Below are 14,863 nucleotides of genomic sequence, written 5' to 3' on the forward strand. Positions count from 1 at the left end.
AACTCAAGAACGAAAAACAAGTGCATTCCAAAAATTTGCTTATGAAACTACCTTCTCAAAATATTTTTTTTTTTTTTAATTTTTCGCTAGTTCGGGCATAGGTTTTCCGGCTTTTCTTTATGAATTTCCTCAACGGTGTAAAATTTTGTAGAAAACTTTTTCCTTTTCATATTTTTATTGGATTCCTGAGAAAAACTGCTTTTATTTTCTAAACAAAATTGTTTCTACGATGCTTTGTTCTTGAGTTATGATTTTTCAAAGAATAGGCTTATATGACACATTTGGACATTTTTCAACAAAATTGTATTCCGAAAATTTCAGCGATTAAAGCTTATGGAATAACCTTTTCAAAAATATTTATTTGATATTTTTTACGAGTTCGGGCATTGTTTTTCTGGCTTTTCTTTACGAATTTTCTCAACTGTAGAAAATTTTGCGGAAAACTTTTTTCAGTTCATATTTTTTTTTGGATTTCTGAGAAAATTTGCTTCCATTTTCTTTTAAAAACGTTGTTTCTATGATGCTTCGTTCTTGAGTAATGATTTTTCATAGTATGTAGTGTCAAGGAAATACAAAGAATTTCCACCTGAGTTTTCCGGAAAAATAGGGGACCCTGCATTTTTCTCAATTTTTTTTTTGTTCATCCATGAGCCCTGCAAGTGGAAAAAGTTTCATGAAAATCTGGTATCCTTCGACTCAATCCCGTACGGTAATAAAAAAAAATGCCCAGCTGTTTTGGGATGCCAGATGATTTTTTGAAAAATCTGTATCACTTTTTCCAAAAATCTGTTTCCCATACAAAATTTAGGTGAAAAATCTGTAACCCATACAAAAATAAAATAGATCCTCTAGCTCAAAAATCTGTGTTTCATATAATACGAAATCTGTACGGATGCTCAAAAATCTGTATAAAATAGATACATTTGTATATATGGCATCCCTGGTCATGAAGGGAAACGTGTTTAAATAACTTGATATCCATACCATACCTTACTTTACCGATCAGGCTAAGGCCGGGGTGGCCTCTGCTGTACATAGTATCCATCTCCATTCCACTCGGTCCATGGCTGTTTGTCTCCAGTTCCGCACTCTGCGTAGGGTCCGCAGATCGTCCTCCACTTGGTCGACCCACCTAGCTCGCTGCGCTCCACGTCTTCTTGTACCGGTCGGATGACTCTCGAGAACCATTTTAGTAGGGTTGCTGTCCGACATCCTGATGACGTGACCCGCCCACCGTAGCCTCCCGATTTTCGCGGTATGGACTTGATATTTAGCAAAGCTCAATTTGAGAATGTTCTCTAATTTCGCACAAACCTTAGCGCAAACCAATTTGATGGACATATGGAGTATTCAGTAGGAGTAGGCTGACAGGGCCCATATAGCCGAGGCGGTAAACGCACGGGTATTCAGCATGACCATGCTGAGGGTGACGGGTTCGATTCCCGGTCGGTCCAGGATCTTTTCGTAAAGGAAATTTCCTTGACTTCCTTGGGCATAGAGTATCTTCGTGCCTGCCACACGATATACACATGAAAAATGGTCATTGGCAGAGGAAGCTCTCAGTTAATAACTGTGGAAGTGCTCATAGAACACTAAGCTGAGAAGCAGGCTTTGTCCCAGTGAGGACGTTACGCCAAGAAGAGGAGGAGGCTGACAGGGAAGGGGGGGGGGGGTTTGCTTCGGCAAACCTGAGTGTCTGTTAGTAACAGGGCCGGATTTACAAATGTGGGGGCCCGGGGCCACAGTGTTGAGGGGGCCCTCTTTTAGAGGATATTTTTTTCATTGTAGAAAAATTCTTCCAAAAATTAGGGTTGTTATTGGAGAAATTAATCTAGCGTAACTATAAAAAGGGCAATCCAAGCATAACAGAGATCCAGATATGAAAATCTAGTCTGAAGACGATGGCCCCCCTGGCCCCCTCTTAAATCCGGCCCTGGTTAGTAATGTAACGATAGACGGAGATACTTTCGAGGTGGTGGAGGAATTCGTCTACCTCGGATCCTTACTGCCGGCTGACAACAACGTGAGCCGTGAAATTCGGAGGCGCATCATCAGCGGAAATCAGGCCTACTACGGGCTCCAGAAGAAACTGCGGTCGAAAAAGATTCACCCACGCACCAAATGCACCATGTACAAAACGCTAATAAGGCCGGTGATCCTCTACGGGCACGAGACATGGACCATGCTCGAGGAGGGCCTGCAAGCACTCGGAGTTTTCGAGCGACGCGTGCTAAGGACGATCTTCGGTGGTGTGCAGGAGAACGGTGTGTGGCGGAGAAGAATGAACCACGAGCTCGCTGCACTTTACGGCGAACCCAGCATCCAGAAGGTGGCCAAAGCCGGAAGGATACTGATCCGGTTGGCACAAGAAGGCGTGGAGTGCAGAGAGCACGATGGGCGGACCAGGTGGAGCGTGACCTGGCGAGCATTGGGCGCGACCGAGGATGCCCGAGCAGAAGGGAATTACAACAGCATAATAAAATGTGTTATTTTGGCAAAATAACTGAGTAATAAAATCAGTTATTTTCATGTGATTAACATAACAAATTATGTTATAAACTTGGCTGTCATAAGCGGCAAAATAACAAAAATCATAACAAAAAAATGTTCCTGGAAGATTAATTTAATAACATGTTTTGTTAGTTTTGATAACACCATAATAACAATGAATTTGGGAAATATTTCAATAACAAATGTTGTTATTTTGAAGTTATTGATAACAATCCGAAAGCAAAATTAGTTATGCTATCAAACTAATAACAAAGTAAGTAATAATGATAGGGTCTTGTACCATTTGAGCAGATGTACCTATTTAAGGCACTTGCCGCTACATATAAGTAAATCAATTTTACACTTAATTGGCACACAATGAGGTACAGGGGATGGCCAAAATGTTTGGGATAGGCAACTTTTTTTTCTCTCACAAAATAGTTCAACATGCTATAACTTTTCATAGAGCGCATCAAAAAATCTCAAATTTTGACTGTTTGTCAACCTACTATATGTGCATCATTGCTACAAATTTGGGCTCGATTGATTAATATTTCGCAAAGTTAGAACCGTTCGGGTAAAACACCTTTTTTTTAGACAACTCATTTTTGAGCTGTCATATCTTGGGAACTAGTGAACCGAATTGAATGAAATTTTGAAAGTACACTAGCACTATGTAAATGCTTCACAAACTATTAAAACATGAAAACTTTTTGAACGTTGAAAAAAGTTATCATGGATTGACACTTTTTGGATTTTTGTCGAAAATATGTAATTTTTTTTACATCTATGTCAATAAACTTTAGTGTTGATATCCAAAGATTTTCCACTTCTGTTCTCAAATTATCTATAATCAGATATATTAGAGCCTATTTAGATTGAAGGAAGAACACATTTAATAATTTTTGTGTGATATTGTAAATTTGACTTATTTTCCTCTATATGGGTAAAAATTTCAACTCGGTATAACTTAATTTGCCGTGAAAAAATATTATATTTTATAACATCGTATTAAGTATCAATATATTGTTGATAAACGTTAAAAAATTCATTCAATTCGGTTCATTGGTTTCCGAGATATGACAGTACAAAAATTAGTTGTCTAAAAAATAGTGTTTTACCCGAACGGTTCTAACTTCGCGAAAAATTAATCAATCGAGCCCAAATTTGTACCAATTATGCACATATAATACATAGGCTGACAAACAGTCAAAATTTGCGAGTTTTTGATGCACTCTATGAAAAGTTACAGCATGTTGAGTTTTTTTGAGGGAGAAAAAAAGTTGCCTATCCCAAACATTTTGGCCATCTTCTGTAGGTACAGTATACAAAAGTTTAAATCAATTTGTTCGAAATGGACTTAGTTACAGGATCAAGTGCCCAAATTTGGTATACCTGCCCAAATAGCTCGAGACCCTATATGAATGAATATACAAACATATCAATAATCCTTGCTAGTTATTATATAAAATTAATTTCAATCAATTTATAAATCAATTTCAAAACTTGTTATTGTTGTGCTACTGTTTATAAAATATTTATACACTCTCAATAGCATAATAATAACTAAATTTGTTCCATAACAAAACATATTATTGAAATATATTTTTGGATGTATTTTAATAGCTCGATCATAACAAAATAAGATTATCAAACAAAACATGTTATAGAAAAGATATGCCTTGATAAGTTAATAATAACAAAACAAGATATAAAAACAGAATATGTGATTTGGTAGTTATTAGTTTGATATTCTCCTCTGCTCGGGTGGAGAGCGGAATCCACAAACCGAGTATTGTGGCGTACTATTGTTGATTATGTCTTGTCTTACATGTGATGTTGAACAAATAAATGTAGTATGTATGTATGTATGTATGTATGGAGTTATCATAGTTAAATATAAATTGCACTACCGTCTACCCCCGTTGGTTTGAACGACACCTCATGCAAACCAACGGGGTTCATTTTTTATTTTGAACTTCTAGTAACCCTGTGGGCATCGAAAAACACACTGATGGTAACCCTTTTTGCAGTTTTGTTTTGATTCTGCGTTCCGTTTCACACCGTTCCATGAGCAGAATGACGTTTAAGTTGCTCTACTAAAGCGGCTTACCAGGTTATTACTCAGCTATATTTGTGATATGCTCGAAGCTCATATTATCGAATGTTCAAATGCATACAATATAATCTTCATTAACAGTGTTAAACTTTAATATGATCAATTGTAAATCAAAATAAAGCATTTAATTGTAGACAAAGACACACAAGTTTTTCAGAAATTTTCCCTGAGGGGTCGCAAATGAACGCCTAATGACCAAGGGGGTCGCAAACCTTAAAAGTTTGGGAACCTATGTATTAGAGTACAACGACCCCCACCCCAATTTCTCACAATATTTCATCATTCTGTGACCTTTTTTGCACTATTTGATAGATGTTAGTTTTTATATTCTCTCAATATTAAATCTCTAAATTAATACATTGCACATTTTTTATGTTGTAAGCTACATACCGCATGCATGCATTTTATGGACGAATTAAATAGGCTGCCCTGAATGAACCGTAGTGCATTAAAACAGAGCTCGCGTGTTTTAGTACTAGCCACCAACCGTCGCGTTACCACCGCCGACAATAACACACAGTAGCAGGGTGACTACAAACATCCATCGAACCACCAAGCAACCACAATGCGGGAATGGCTGAAAGTCTCGCTGATGCTGTGCACGTTTGGCTTCTTCCGGGAGATGCGCCCCTCGGAACCGTTCGTTACCGAGTTTCTGTCGGGCGAGTGGCGTGACATTGAACCGGAGCAGTTGAACCGCGAAGTGTACCCCATCGGCACGTACAGCTATTTGGGACTGCTGGTGGTGGTTTTTCTCGTGACGGATATTTTGCGGTGAGTATATGGATGGTTGTATCTATAGGTACCTACCTACTACATACCGGGAAATTGTTTGTTGTTCTGGAGAATTGGTTTCCCACGCGATTGTGGAATGCGAGGTATTCTTTTCGCACTCAGGGGATGTTGAACCAACATATTTGTCTTCATACGGGAGCTTATTAAGGAACTCATTACAAATCTTCTGTGCTGTTCTGTGGAAAGGTTCGTCACCTTTCAATACTTGTTGAGTAAACACACGAAAAATAAGCATTACTTAAATAAATCATATCAAACAACTAGAGGCGAATGAACCTCCAGGCTTAAAACCTCTATAATGAACAAAAATAATTTAATAAATACTATATTTAATATGAAGGGGCCCGTGGCGCAATTGGTCACACGTTTGCTTCATAAGCAGATGGTCATGGGTTCGATCCCAGCCCTGGCACTTTGGCAGTCCTGGCTCAAACGAACCCGGATACATGGACATCGGCGAACGGCAACTTATAATGGACCCCCGGACTGGAAAAAGGAACAACGACACTTCCTCGTGCTTATCATTCTACCATGATAGGGTAGAAAGTGAAGGCAGTGCAACGGCAACCAGTTCGATATAGAAGTATTAGAATATAATACATTTAGGCGCTGTACAAAGTGCAAGTACAGCTTCCAATTGGAATCGCTCACGCAGTGCTCTAGTGGACAAAAGAGCTGTAAATTAGGTTAAGTGATTGAAGAATAAATAAAAATATATTTAATATGGAACACACTCATCGATAAATATCCATACCAGTGTCCGGGGTAGCACTCTTTAAAACTTTCACAATTAAATAATAGCATGAAACGTGCTCACCAATTTATAAATGTATCACGGTCGAAATATGCGAGAATAGAAAAGCATGCCCATACAACTGCCGTACAGAAGGGAGAGGCGAATCTCACCTGCCCGAGTCCCTTTTCCGCACTGACGATGGGTGTACTTCTTATTCTTCCTGACGTAACGTCCCCACTGGGACAAAGCCTGTTTCTCAGATTAAGTGTTCTATGAACACTTCCGCAGTTATTAACGAAACGGCAGGCACGAAGATATTCGATGCCCAAGGAAGCCAAAGAAATTTCCTTAGCGAGAAGTTCCTGGACCGACCGGGAATCGAATCATCAACCCCAACATGGTCATGCTGGATACTCACGCTTTTACAGCTGTGGCTGTAGTAGCCCTGGCTGCTGTACCATCGAGTTCAGATAGTTGGTTTTGGTGAGCGTACCCACAACTGAAAATCAGTAAATACAACGCAAAGAAAAATATCCCTTATCACCACCATTAGCTACCTAAACAGGATCATTTTCCGCTTGACAACGTTTGATAGTGGTGCGGTTTGCAAATGTCGTTTATCGATGTCCAGTATCAAGGCCACAACCACACTCCTGTTCATCGTTTGGCCACTTTGTATTCCACACACAGTAGAAATTAAATACCACTACTGCGGAAAAACCGGAGAAAAGTAGAAAAGCAGCAGAATGGCAAGCAGTCATGGTTGACGTTGATGTCTCATTTACCATTATCTTGCACAACAACTCTGAATGGGTGGCAAGATGGCATCACCAACAAACGGACAGCCGGCGATAAACAGCAGTCCGCCCATTCATGGATGCTAGCTGGTTGGCATATGACATTTCACCCCAATCGGTGAAAAACTCAATTGCTTGTTTTGTTTTCACTGGGTTTCCAGGGTGAAAAAATTCAGTGAATGAGATAGGGCATTTTATTTATGTATTAAATTCTAGACTTCGTTTTCAATTGGACGCAATTAACAGAAAATTCATTAGTGAAACATGATATTCATAGAACAACGCCATTCAATTGTTCACGTCCATCCAAATTGAAAGCTTGATTTATTTTCATCGGAGCGTCAAACGAACGGTACACTTACTGATTATCGGATGACGTAGAGCGGCATGTGCCAGAAGTGGCACACTGAATTCGGTGGCGATGGAACGAAATTGATTATATGATACCGCCATCCAGGTAAAACGTGTCGAAGCAACATTATGTTGTTGTCACATTTTGATATTGTATGATCAATGGGAATACGAAAACATAGTTTTCCTGCTTTTTTTCTGCTTGTACATTCTCGTGGAGAGCTATTCAAATTTGATTGTTGTGTGTATCAACCAGTGCTGAAAAATTCATTTCGTCATATCTAAATTCAATCACCTATAGCTCATTTTAGAAGCTAAACCTGATAATATGGTATATGGAAAACTTATGCGGCTAGATCAGTTCTGCAAGAAAGTCACGGAAAAACCGCTATTTTTCGAATATTTAAGGTAAATGTCACGGACTACCTTCGAAAAATGCAAATGATATTCACCGTGAATATCATTTGGCATTTTTTAAAATAAGTCCGTGACATTTACCTTAAATATTCGAAAAATAGCGGTTTTTCCGTGACTTTCTTGCAGAACTGGTCTAGCCGCACATGTTTTTCATATACCATATTCTATGGTTCAGCTTCTAAAATGAGCTGTAGGTGATTGAATTTAGATACGACGAAATGAAATTTTCAACACTGGTATCAACATCACATCGCGAATAATTAGTCGGAATGTTTTGTTCTGATATATGTGTTGTATTGCTCGAAATCAACCTGCTCAAGTGCTTGAGTACCAAACTCAGCGCCTCAATAAATAATCAATTTATTAGCCCATTCATGACATGATTTTTTTTTCAAATAGCAAATAACCAGCAACGCCTAACTTGACAAAGATTCGAAATCAAATCGCAATTTGGTTGGATTTGGATTGGATTTGGATTGGAGTTGGATTGGATTTGGATTGGATTTGGATTGAATTTGGATTGGATTTGGATTGGATTTGGATTGGATTTGGATTATATTTGGATTGGATTTGGATTGGATTTGGATTGGATTTGGATGGGATGTGGATGGGATGTGGATGGGATGTGGATGGGATGTGGATGGGATTTGGATTTGGATTGGATTTGGATTGGATTTGGATTGGATTTGGATTGGATTTGGATTGGATTTGGATTGGATTTGGATTGGATTTGGATTGGATTTGGATTGGATTTGGATTGGATTTGGATTGGATTTGGATTGGATTTGGATTGGATTTGGATTGGATTTGGATTGGATTTGGATTGGATTTGGATTGGATTTGGATTGGATTTGGATTGGATTTGGATTGGATTTGGATTGGATTTGGATTGGATTTGGATTGGATTTGGATTGGATTTGGATTGGATTTGGATTGGATTTGGATTGGATTTGGATCGGATTTGGATTGGATTTGGATTGGATTTGGATTGGATTTGGATTGGATTTGGATTGGATTTGGATTGGATTTGGATTGGATTTGGATTGGATTTGGATTGGATTTGGATTGGATTGGATTTGGATTGGATTTGGATTGGATTTGGATTGGATTTGGATTGGATTTGGATTGGATTTGGATTGGATTTGGATTGGATTTGGATTGGATTTGGATTGGATTTGGATTGGATTTGGATTGGATTTGGATTGGATTTGGATTGGATTTGGATTGGATTTGGATTGGATTTGGATTGGATTTGGATAGGATTTGGATTTGGATTGGATTTGGATTGGATTTGGATTGGATTTGGATTGGATTTGGATTTGGATTGGATTTGGATTGGATTTGGATTGAATTTGGATTGAATTTGGATTGGATTTGGATTGGATTTGGATTGGATTTGGATTGGATTTGGATTGGATTTGGATTGGATTTGGATTGGATTTGGATTGGATTTGGATTGGATTTGGATTGGATTTGGATTGGATTTGGATTGGATTTGGATTGGATTTGGATTGAATTTGGATTGGATTTGGATTGGATTTGGATTTGGATTGGATTTGGATTGGATTTGGATTGGATTTGGATTGGATTTGGATTGGATTTGGATTGGATTTGGATTGGATTTGGATTGGATTTGGATTGGATTTGGATTGGATTTGGATTGGATTTGGATTGGATTTGGATTGGATTTGGATTGGATTTGGATTGGATTTGGATTGGATTTGGATTGGATTTGGATTGGATTTGGATTGGATTTGGATTGGATTTGGATTGGATTTAGATTGGATTTGGATTGGATTTAGATTGGATCTGGATTGGATTTGGATTGGATTTGGATTGGATTTGGATTGGATTTGGATTGGATTTGGATTGGATTTGGATTGGATTTGAATTGGATTTGGATTGGATTTGGATTGGATTTGGATTGGATTTGGATTGGATTTGGATTGGATTTGGATTGGATTTGGATTGGATTTGGATTGGATTTGGATTGGATTTGGATTGGATTTGGATTGGATTTGGATTGGATTTGGATTGGATTTGGATTGGATTTGGATTGGATTTGGATTGGATTTGGATTGGATTTGGATTGGATTTGGATTGGATTTGGATTGGATTTGGATTGGATTTGGATTGGATTTGGATTGGATTTGGATTGGATTTGGATTGGATTTGGATTGGATTTGGATTGGATTTGGATTGGATTTGGATTGGATTTGGATTGGATTTGGATTAGATTTGGATTGGATTTGGATTGGATTTGGATTGGATTTGGATTGGATTTGGATTGGATTTGGATTGGATTTGGATTGGATTTGGATTGGAATTGGATTGGATTTGGATTGGATTTGGATTGGATTTGGATTGGATTTGGGTTTGATATGGAAGCTTTTTTGTTTGTTCCTGTCTCTTCCTTCTTCTCGACTCCTCTGTCCTCCCATTGTTTTCTGTTTCCCTGTCTTCTCTGTCTTCTCTGTCTTCTCTGTCTTCTCTGTCTTCTCTGTCTTCTCTGTCTTCTCTGTCTTCTCTGTCTTCTATGTCTTCTCTGTCTTCTCTGTCTTCTCTGTCTTCTCTGTCTTCTCTGTCTTCTCTGTCTTCTCTGTCTTCTCTGTCTTCTCTGTCTTCTTTGTCTTCTCTGTCTTCTCTGTCTTCTCTGTCTTCTCTGTCTTCTCTGTCTTCTCTGTCTTCTCTGTCTTCTCTGTCTTCTCTGTCTTCTCTGTCTTCTCTGTCTTCTCTGTCTTCTCTGTCTTCTCTGTCTTCTCTGTCTTCTCTGTCTTCTCTGTCTTCTCTGTCTTCTCTGTCTTCTCTGTCTTCTCTGTCTTCTCTGTCTTCTCTGTCTTCTCTGTCTTCTCTGTCTTCTCTGTCTTCTCTGTCTTCTCTGTCTTCTCTGTCTTCTCTGTCTTCTCTGTCTTCTCTGTCTTCTCTGTCTTCTCTGTCTTCTCTGTCTTCTCTGTCTTCTCTGTCTTCTCTGTCTTCTCTGTCTTCTCTGTCTTCTCTGTCTTCTCTGTCTTCTCTGTCTTCTCTGTCTTCTCTGTCTTCTCTGTCTTCTCTGTCTTCTCTGTCTTCTCTGTCTTCTCTGTCTTCTCTGTCTTCTCTGTCTTCTCTGTCTTCTCTGTCTTCTCTGTCTTCTCTGTCTTCTCTGTCTTCTCTGTCTTCTCTGTCTTCTCTGTCTTCTCTGTCTTCTCTGTCTTCTCTGTCTTCTCTGTCTTCTCTGTCTTCTCTGTCTTCTCTGTCTTCTCTGTCTTCTCTGTCTTCTCTATCTTCTCTGTCTTATCTGTCTTATCTGTCTTCTCTATCTTCTCTGTCTTCTCTGTTTTCTCTGTATTCTCTGTCTTCTCTGTCTACTCTGTTTTCTCCGTGTTCTTGTCTTCTTGCTTTTTTGGCTTATCTGTATAACATGTAGAGTTTAACATACGTAAATTACAAAATGCTACTATTTCTAAAATTCAATCAACAAACTTCCCCGTTCCACTCAATACATTCCATCAGACAAGCACTTTAGTTGCTCTGCTAAATTCCCATTCCGACATCCTCATTCGTTGCCTAACCTCGCTATTGAAAAAGCATTACTATGTAATATGCAGATAGTAAGTACAGAACTTCGAGCATCGCAGCACCGCACAGCCGACGTCTATCGGCAGTCAAATTTACCCACAGAATCATCACAACGGCACGGCATCGACAGAAGAAGCGCATTGCGGTAGGAGGAATCATCACTACTGATCCGACCAAACATTCAGTGGTCGGAAGCAATCGGATTCATGAATTCAAATTTTGTACAAAAACCAGCTATGTCTGGAGGATGCCATACATATTCAATCGGTTTGCGCTTGCATTCCGAATCGAGAGGTCGGATATTCTTCTGCTGTGAGAGAAGTATGGGGATGGAATATGTTGGTATTTTCTTCAAGTTGATCACATGTGTATCAAGGATGGAGATTTTCCCCAAACCAAATGGGTCGTTAAAGCTGACCCATATTTTCGTGTTTCGTATGGGTATGCATGCTTATTCTGGTTTGGGAAGTTCAGAGGATTGAGGAATTAATTAGATTTGAAATTCCTCACCCATTCTAAAAATACGTGAGCTAGAAGGAAACAGTATTGCTGGCATTGGAGTGGATGTAATATTTGATTTGAGGGAACATGGTCTTGGTTATCCTGTTTAGTTGTTTTTTTTTTTTTTTGAAAAACATAGAATAGCATAGTTGGAATATTAAATCCCAAATGCATTATTAAAGTTGAAATCATCATCACAGTTTTACGTCTATATTCATCGGATATTATATTGCACTTATTCCACATCTCGCCAACTCATTTTGAATTTCTGTCTCTCGTCTCTACAGCTACAAATCGATAATCATTTTTTCTGCCTGCGTCGGAATCGTGATATGGTCACTGCTGCTGTGGACTACCACATTGGCCGCATTGCAGGTTAGTAGCAAATGTTTCGAACAAATTCGGATCTGTCTTCTTGAAAAAAAAAAGATTAATGAAGAACTGGTCAAAGGAGGGCTGTGGGCGTGGGAATGGAAAGTGTTTATTAACACAAGGTCTATAATTTTACAGAGCTTTTAAATACGACAAAATCGATTTACTATCATCGTTCATGATGATGCTGTTTGAATCGATAAACTTTGTGAAGAACATTCGGTTTGATAACTACATATCTAGAATACTAACACAGGAAACATAAATTCCAACAGGTGGTCCAGGTTCTGTATGGAACGTACATGGCTGCCGAGGTGGCATACTACACGTACATCTATGCCAAGATTAGCCGCGATAAGTATCAACAGGTAACGGGCAATACCCGGGCGGCGATCCTGAGTGGACGGTTTTTGGCAAGCGTAATCGGTCAGGCTCTGGTTTCTTCCGGCGGCATGGACCTACGTGAACTGAACTACATCACGCTGGGAGGTAAGTGAAATTTATTGGCACGGATGTTGAACGGAGGCGAAGAGGCGTATCTCTAATCTCTACACGTAATGGATAAGAATTATGGATTGTGGTGGGTAGGATGCATGTGTTGGGGTGATATCACTGCCCGTTGATGGAAAGTGGCACTAAACGCAGTATTATGTAATTATTAACAAAAAAAGGATTTGGATAATATGGAACATTTGGGGCAGAATGGGCGGAATTTACTGACATGGAAAAGGTTACGTAAAAGAAAATATGGAAGAATTTATGAATACATTCCTGACAAAAACCTTGGAATACTAAATGAATCTTAAAAAATATTTCCGGGAGAATACTTAGATGGAATTCAACACATATGTAGTTACAAAAAAAATCCTGAAGGAATTTCCGAAGAAACCTCTAGTTGAATTTCTATAGAAATCTTTGCAGGCATTACTGAAAGAATTCCTGGAAGAATATCAAGTGAATTTCAAGCGAAATTTCAGTGAAATCAAAGGAAGATTCTCTGAAGAAACACCTTGGAAAACCCGTGGTTGATTTAAAAAAATATCTTGAAATTCCTAGAAGAACGCCTTTTTAAGACCCATAGACGATTTTCTGAAGGAGTTGCAGAAGAAACCCGTAGACATACTTCTGAAGGAATCCTAGATGGAATACCGTAAAACAAATGGATAAACACCCGTAAACATTTCATGAAAAATCCTAGAAGGAATTTCTTAGAAAATGCCTAGAGGAATTCGGATTGATATCTGAAGAAATATCTGTTAGCATTGGGCAAGTTTGGCTCAGACATTTATTTTTGTGAATCGATTCAAATCGGACCTGTGGAATCGATTCACCGGTTTAATCGAATGCTTTGAATCGATGTTTTCACATCGATTCGATATTATAAAATGTTGCAAAACAATGAAATGATTCGTTTGCAGTTTGGAGTACAAGTTGGGATGATTTATTTCTCTAAATAAATTTAATATCAAAAACTGAGATTGTAGATCGAACCGTCTCTGGAGATATTCCTGGATGAACCTGTGGAGGAATTTCTGAAGAAATTTCTGGAGAAATTCCTGCAGGAATACCTGAAGAAAACCCTGAAAGAATTCCTGGACAAAATTCTTGGATGAATGCCTGGGACATACTTAGGCCTGTCCAGCTTTTCAAAAATGTTCTATGATTCTCAAGTCCACCCCCATATTTTGATTGGCATCCTATAAGAAGTAACTGGTCAAAATTTCAGCCAAATCCATTGAAATTAAGAGGTGCTTCAAATCAATTTTGTGTTTTTCGACTATTTTTGAACTTCATAAATCATAACTACACCAAAACTTGTCAAAACTTAATTCTTTTGGCAGAAATTGAAAGCTATACTTGTTTGCTACAACTTCTCCGAACAACGTGTGCCAATAAAGTTGAAGGAAACATGTGTAATTATCACATTTGGGATCAGAAAAATCTTAAAAAGTTGTTTTTTTGATAGATTTCGTTCTGGAACACCCTAATATACGTAATAAGTTGGATTTTTCAAAACGGCATCATATTCTCCAATGTTTTGTGGTTATTTGCTTCCTTGACACCAAAGCTGTAGGAGTTGAGCAAAAATTACTAAAATTCGTGAAAGCCAAATGTGGCCTAAAAACTAGCTTTTTGGAGGCAATCACGCTGTGGCGCGAAATTGTACTGAACGTAGTAGCTTTGCTTCCTTGTAGTTTGCCTTGGCTACCCCCAATCACGGGTGATAACAAACAAGCGTGATGACGGGATGGTAACATAAGGCTGAATTTCAAAAGGCTGAATGCACATAAGGCTGAATACAAAAGGCTGAAACTATGGATATGTAACAAAAGGCTGAAATTACAAAAGGCTGAAATAACAAAAGGCTGAAAACATGGATTTCAGGCCTGAAACGCACTTAGCCGAATGGGTTATAATGATTTTAATTCTAAGGAGGATTACTAGTTGTACAATATTACTAGTTGACCCTTGTACAGCCTAGTTGAACGGTTTAATTATGATCTATGCATATACCTCGAAAGAACTCTCTCTCTCTCTTCTTGGCGTAACGTCCTCATTGGGACAAAGCCTGCTTCTCAGCTTAGTGTTCTATGAGCACTTCCACAGTTATTAACTGAGAGCTTCCTCTGCCAATGACCATTTTGCATGCGTATATCGTGTGGCAGGCACGAAGATACTCTATGCCCAAGGAAGTCAAGGAAATTTCCTTTACGAAAAGATCCTGGACCG

The 14,863-nt window shown here is 38.7% G+C and overlaps 1 protein-coding gene and 1 long non-coding RNA gene across 6 annotated transcripts in view; one reads left to right on the forward strand and one right to left on the reverse strand.

The window, feature by feature from the left end:
- LOC134288344 (uncharacterized) overlaps positions 1 to 14,863 on the reverse strand; it is a 451,989-nt gene that overhangs the window by 102,505 nt on the left and 334,621 nt on the right. The window lies entirely within an intron of this gene.
- Positions 1 to 14,863, forward strand: part of LOC109422848 (reduced folate transporter-like) — a 75,676-nt gene that overhangs the window by 8,529 nt on the left and 52,284 nt on the right. For 2 of the 5 annotated variants that reach the window (XM_062852904.1, XM_062852905.1), the window contains exons 2-4: positions 4,992 to 5,383; positions 12,049 to 12,136; positions 12,409 to 12,622. In XM_062852904.1, the coding sequence (XP_062708888.1) occupies positions 5,175 to 5,383; positions 12,049 to 12,136; positions 12,409 to 12,622 (511 nt within the window). In that variant the 5' untranslated portion in view covers positions 4,992 to 5,174. The remainder of the gene's footprint in view (positions 1 to 4,991; positions 5,384 to 12,048; positions 12,137 to 12,408; positions 12,623 to 14,863) is intronic. The other 3 variants (XM_062852906.1, XM_062852908.1, XM_062852907.1) reach the window with 2 other exon arrangements.

This window comes from Aedes albopictus, chromosome 2 (assembly GCF_035046485.1).
Source record: "Aedes albopictus strain Foshan chromosome 2, AalbF5, whole genome shotgun sequence".
Lineage (NCBI taxonomy): Eukaryota > Metazoa > Arthropoda > Insecta > Diptera > Culicidae > Aedes > Aedes albopictus.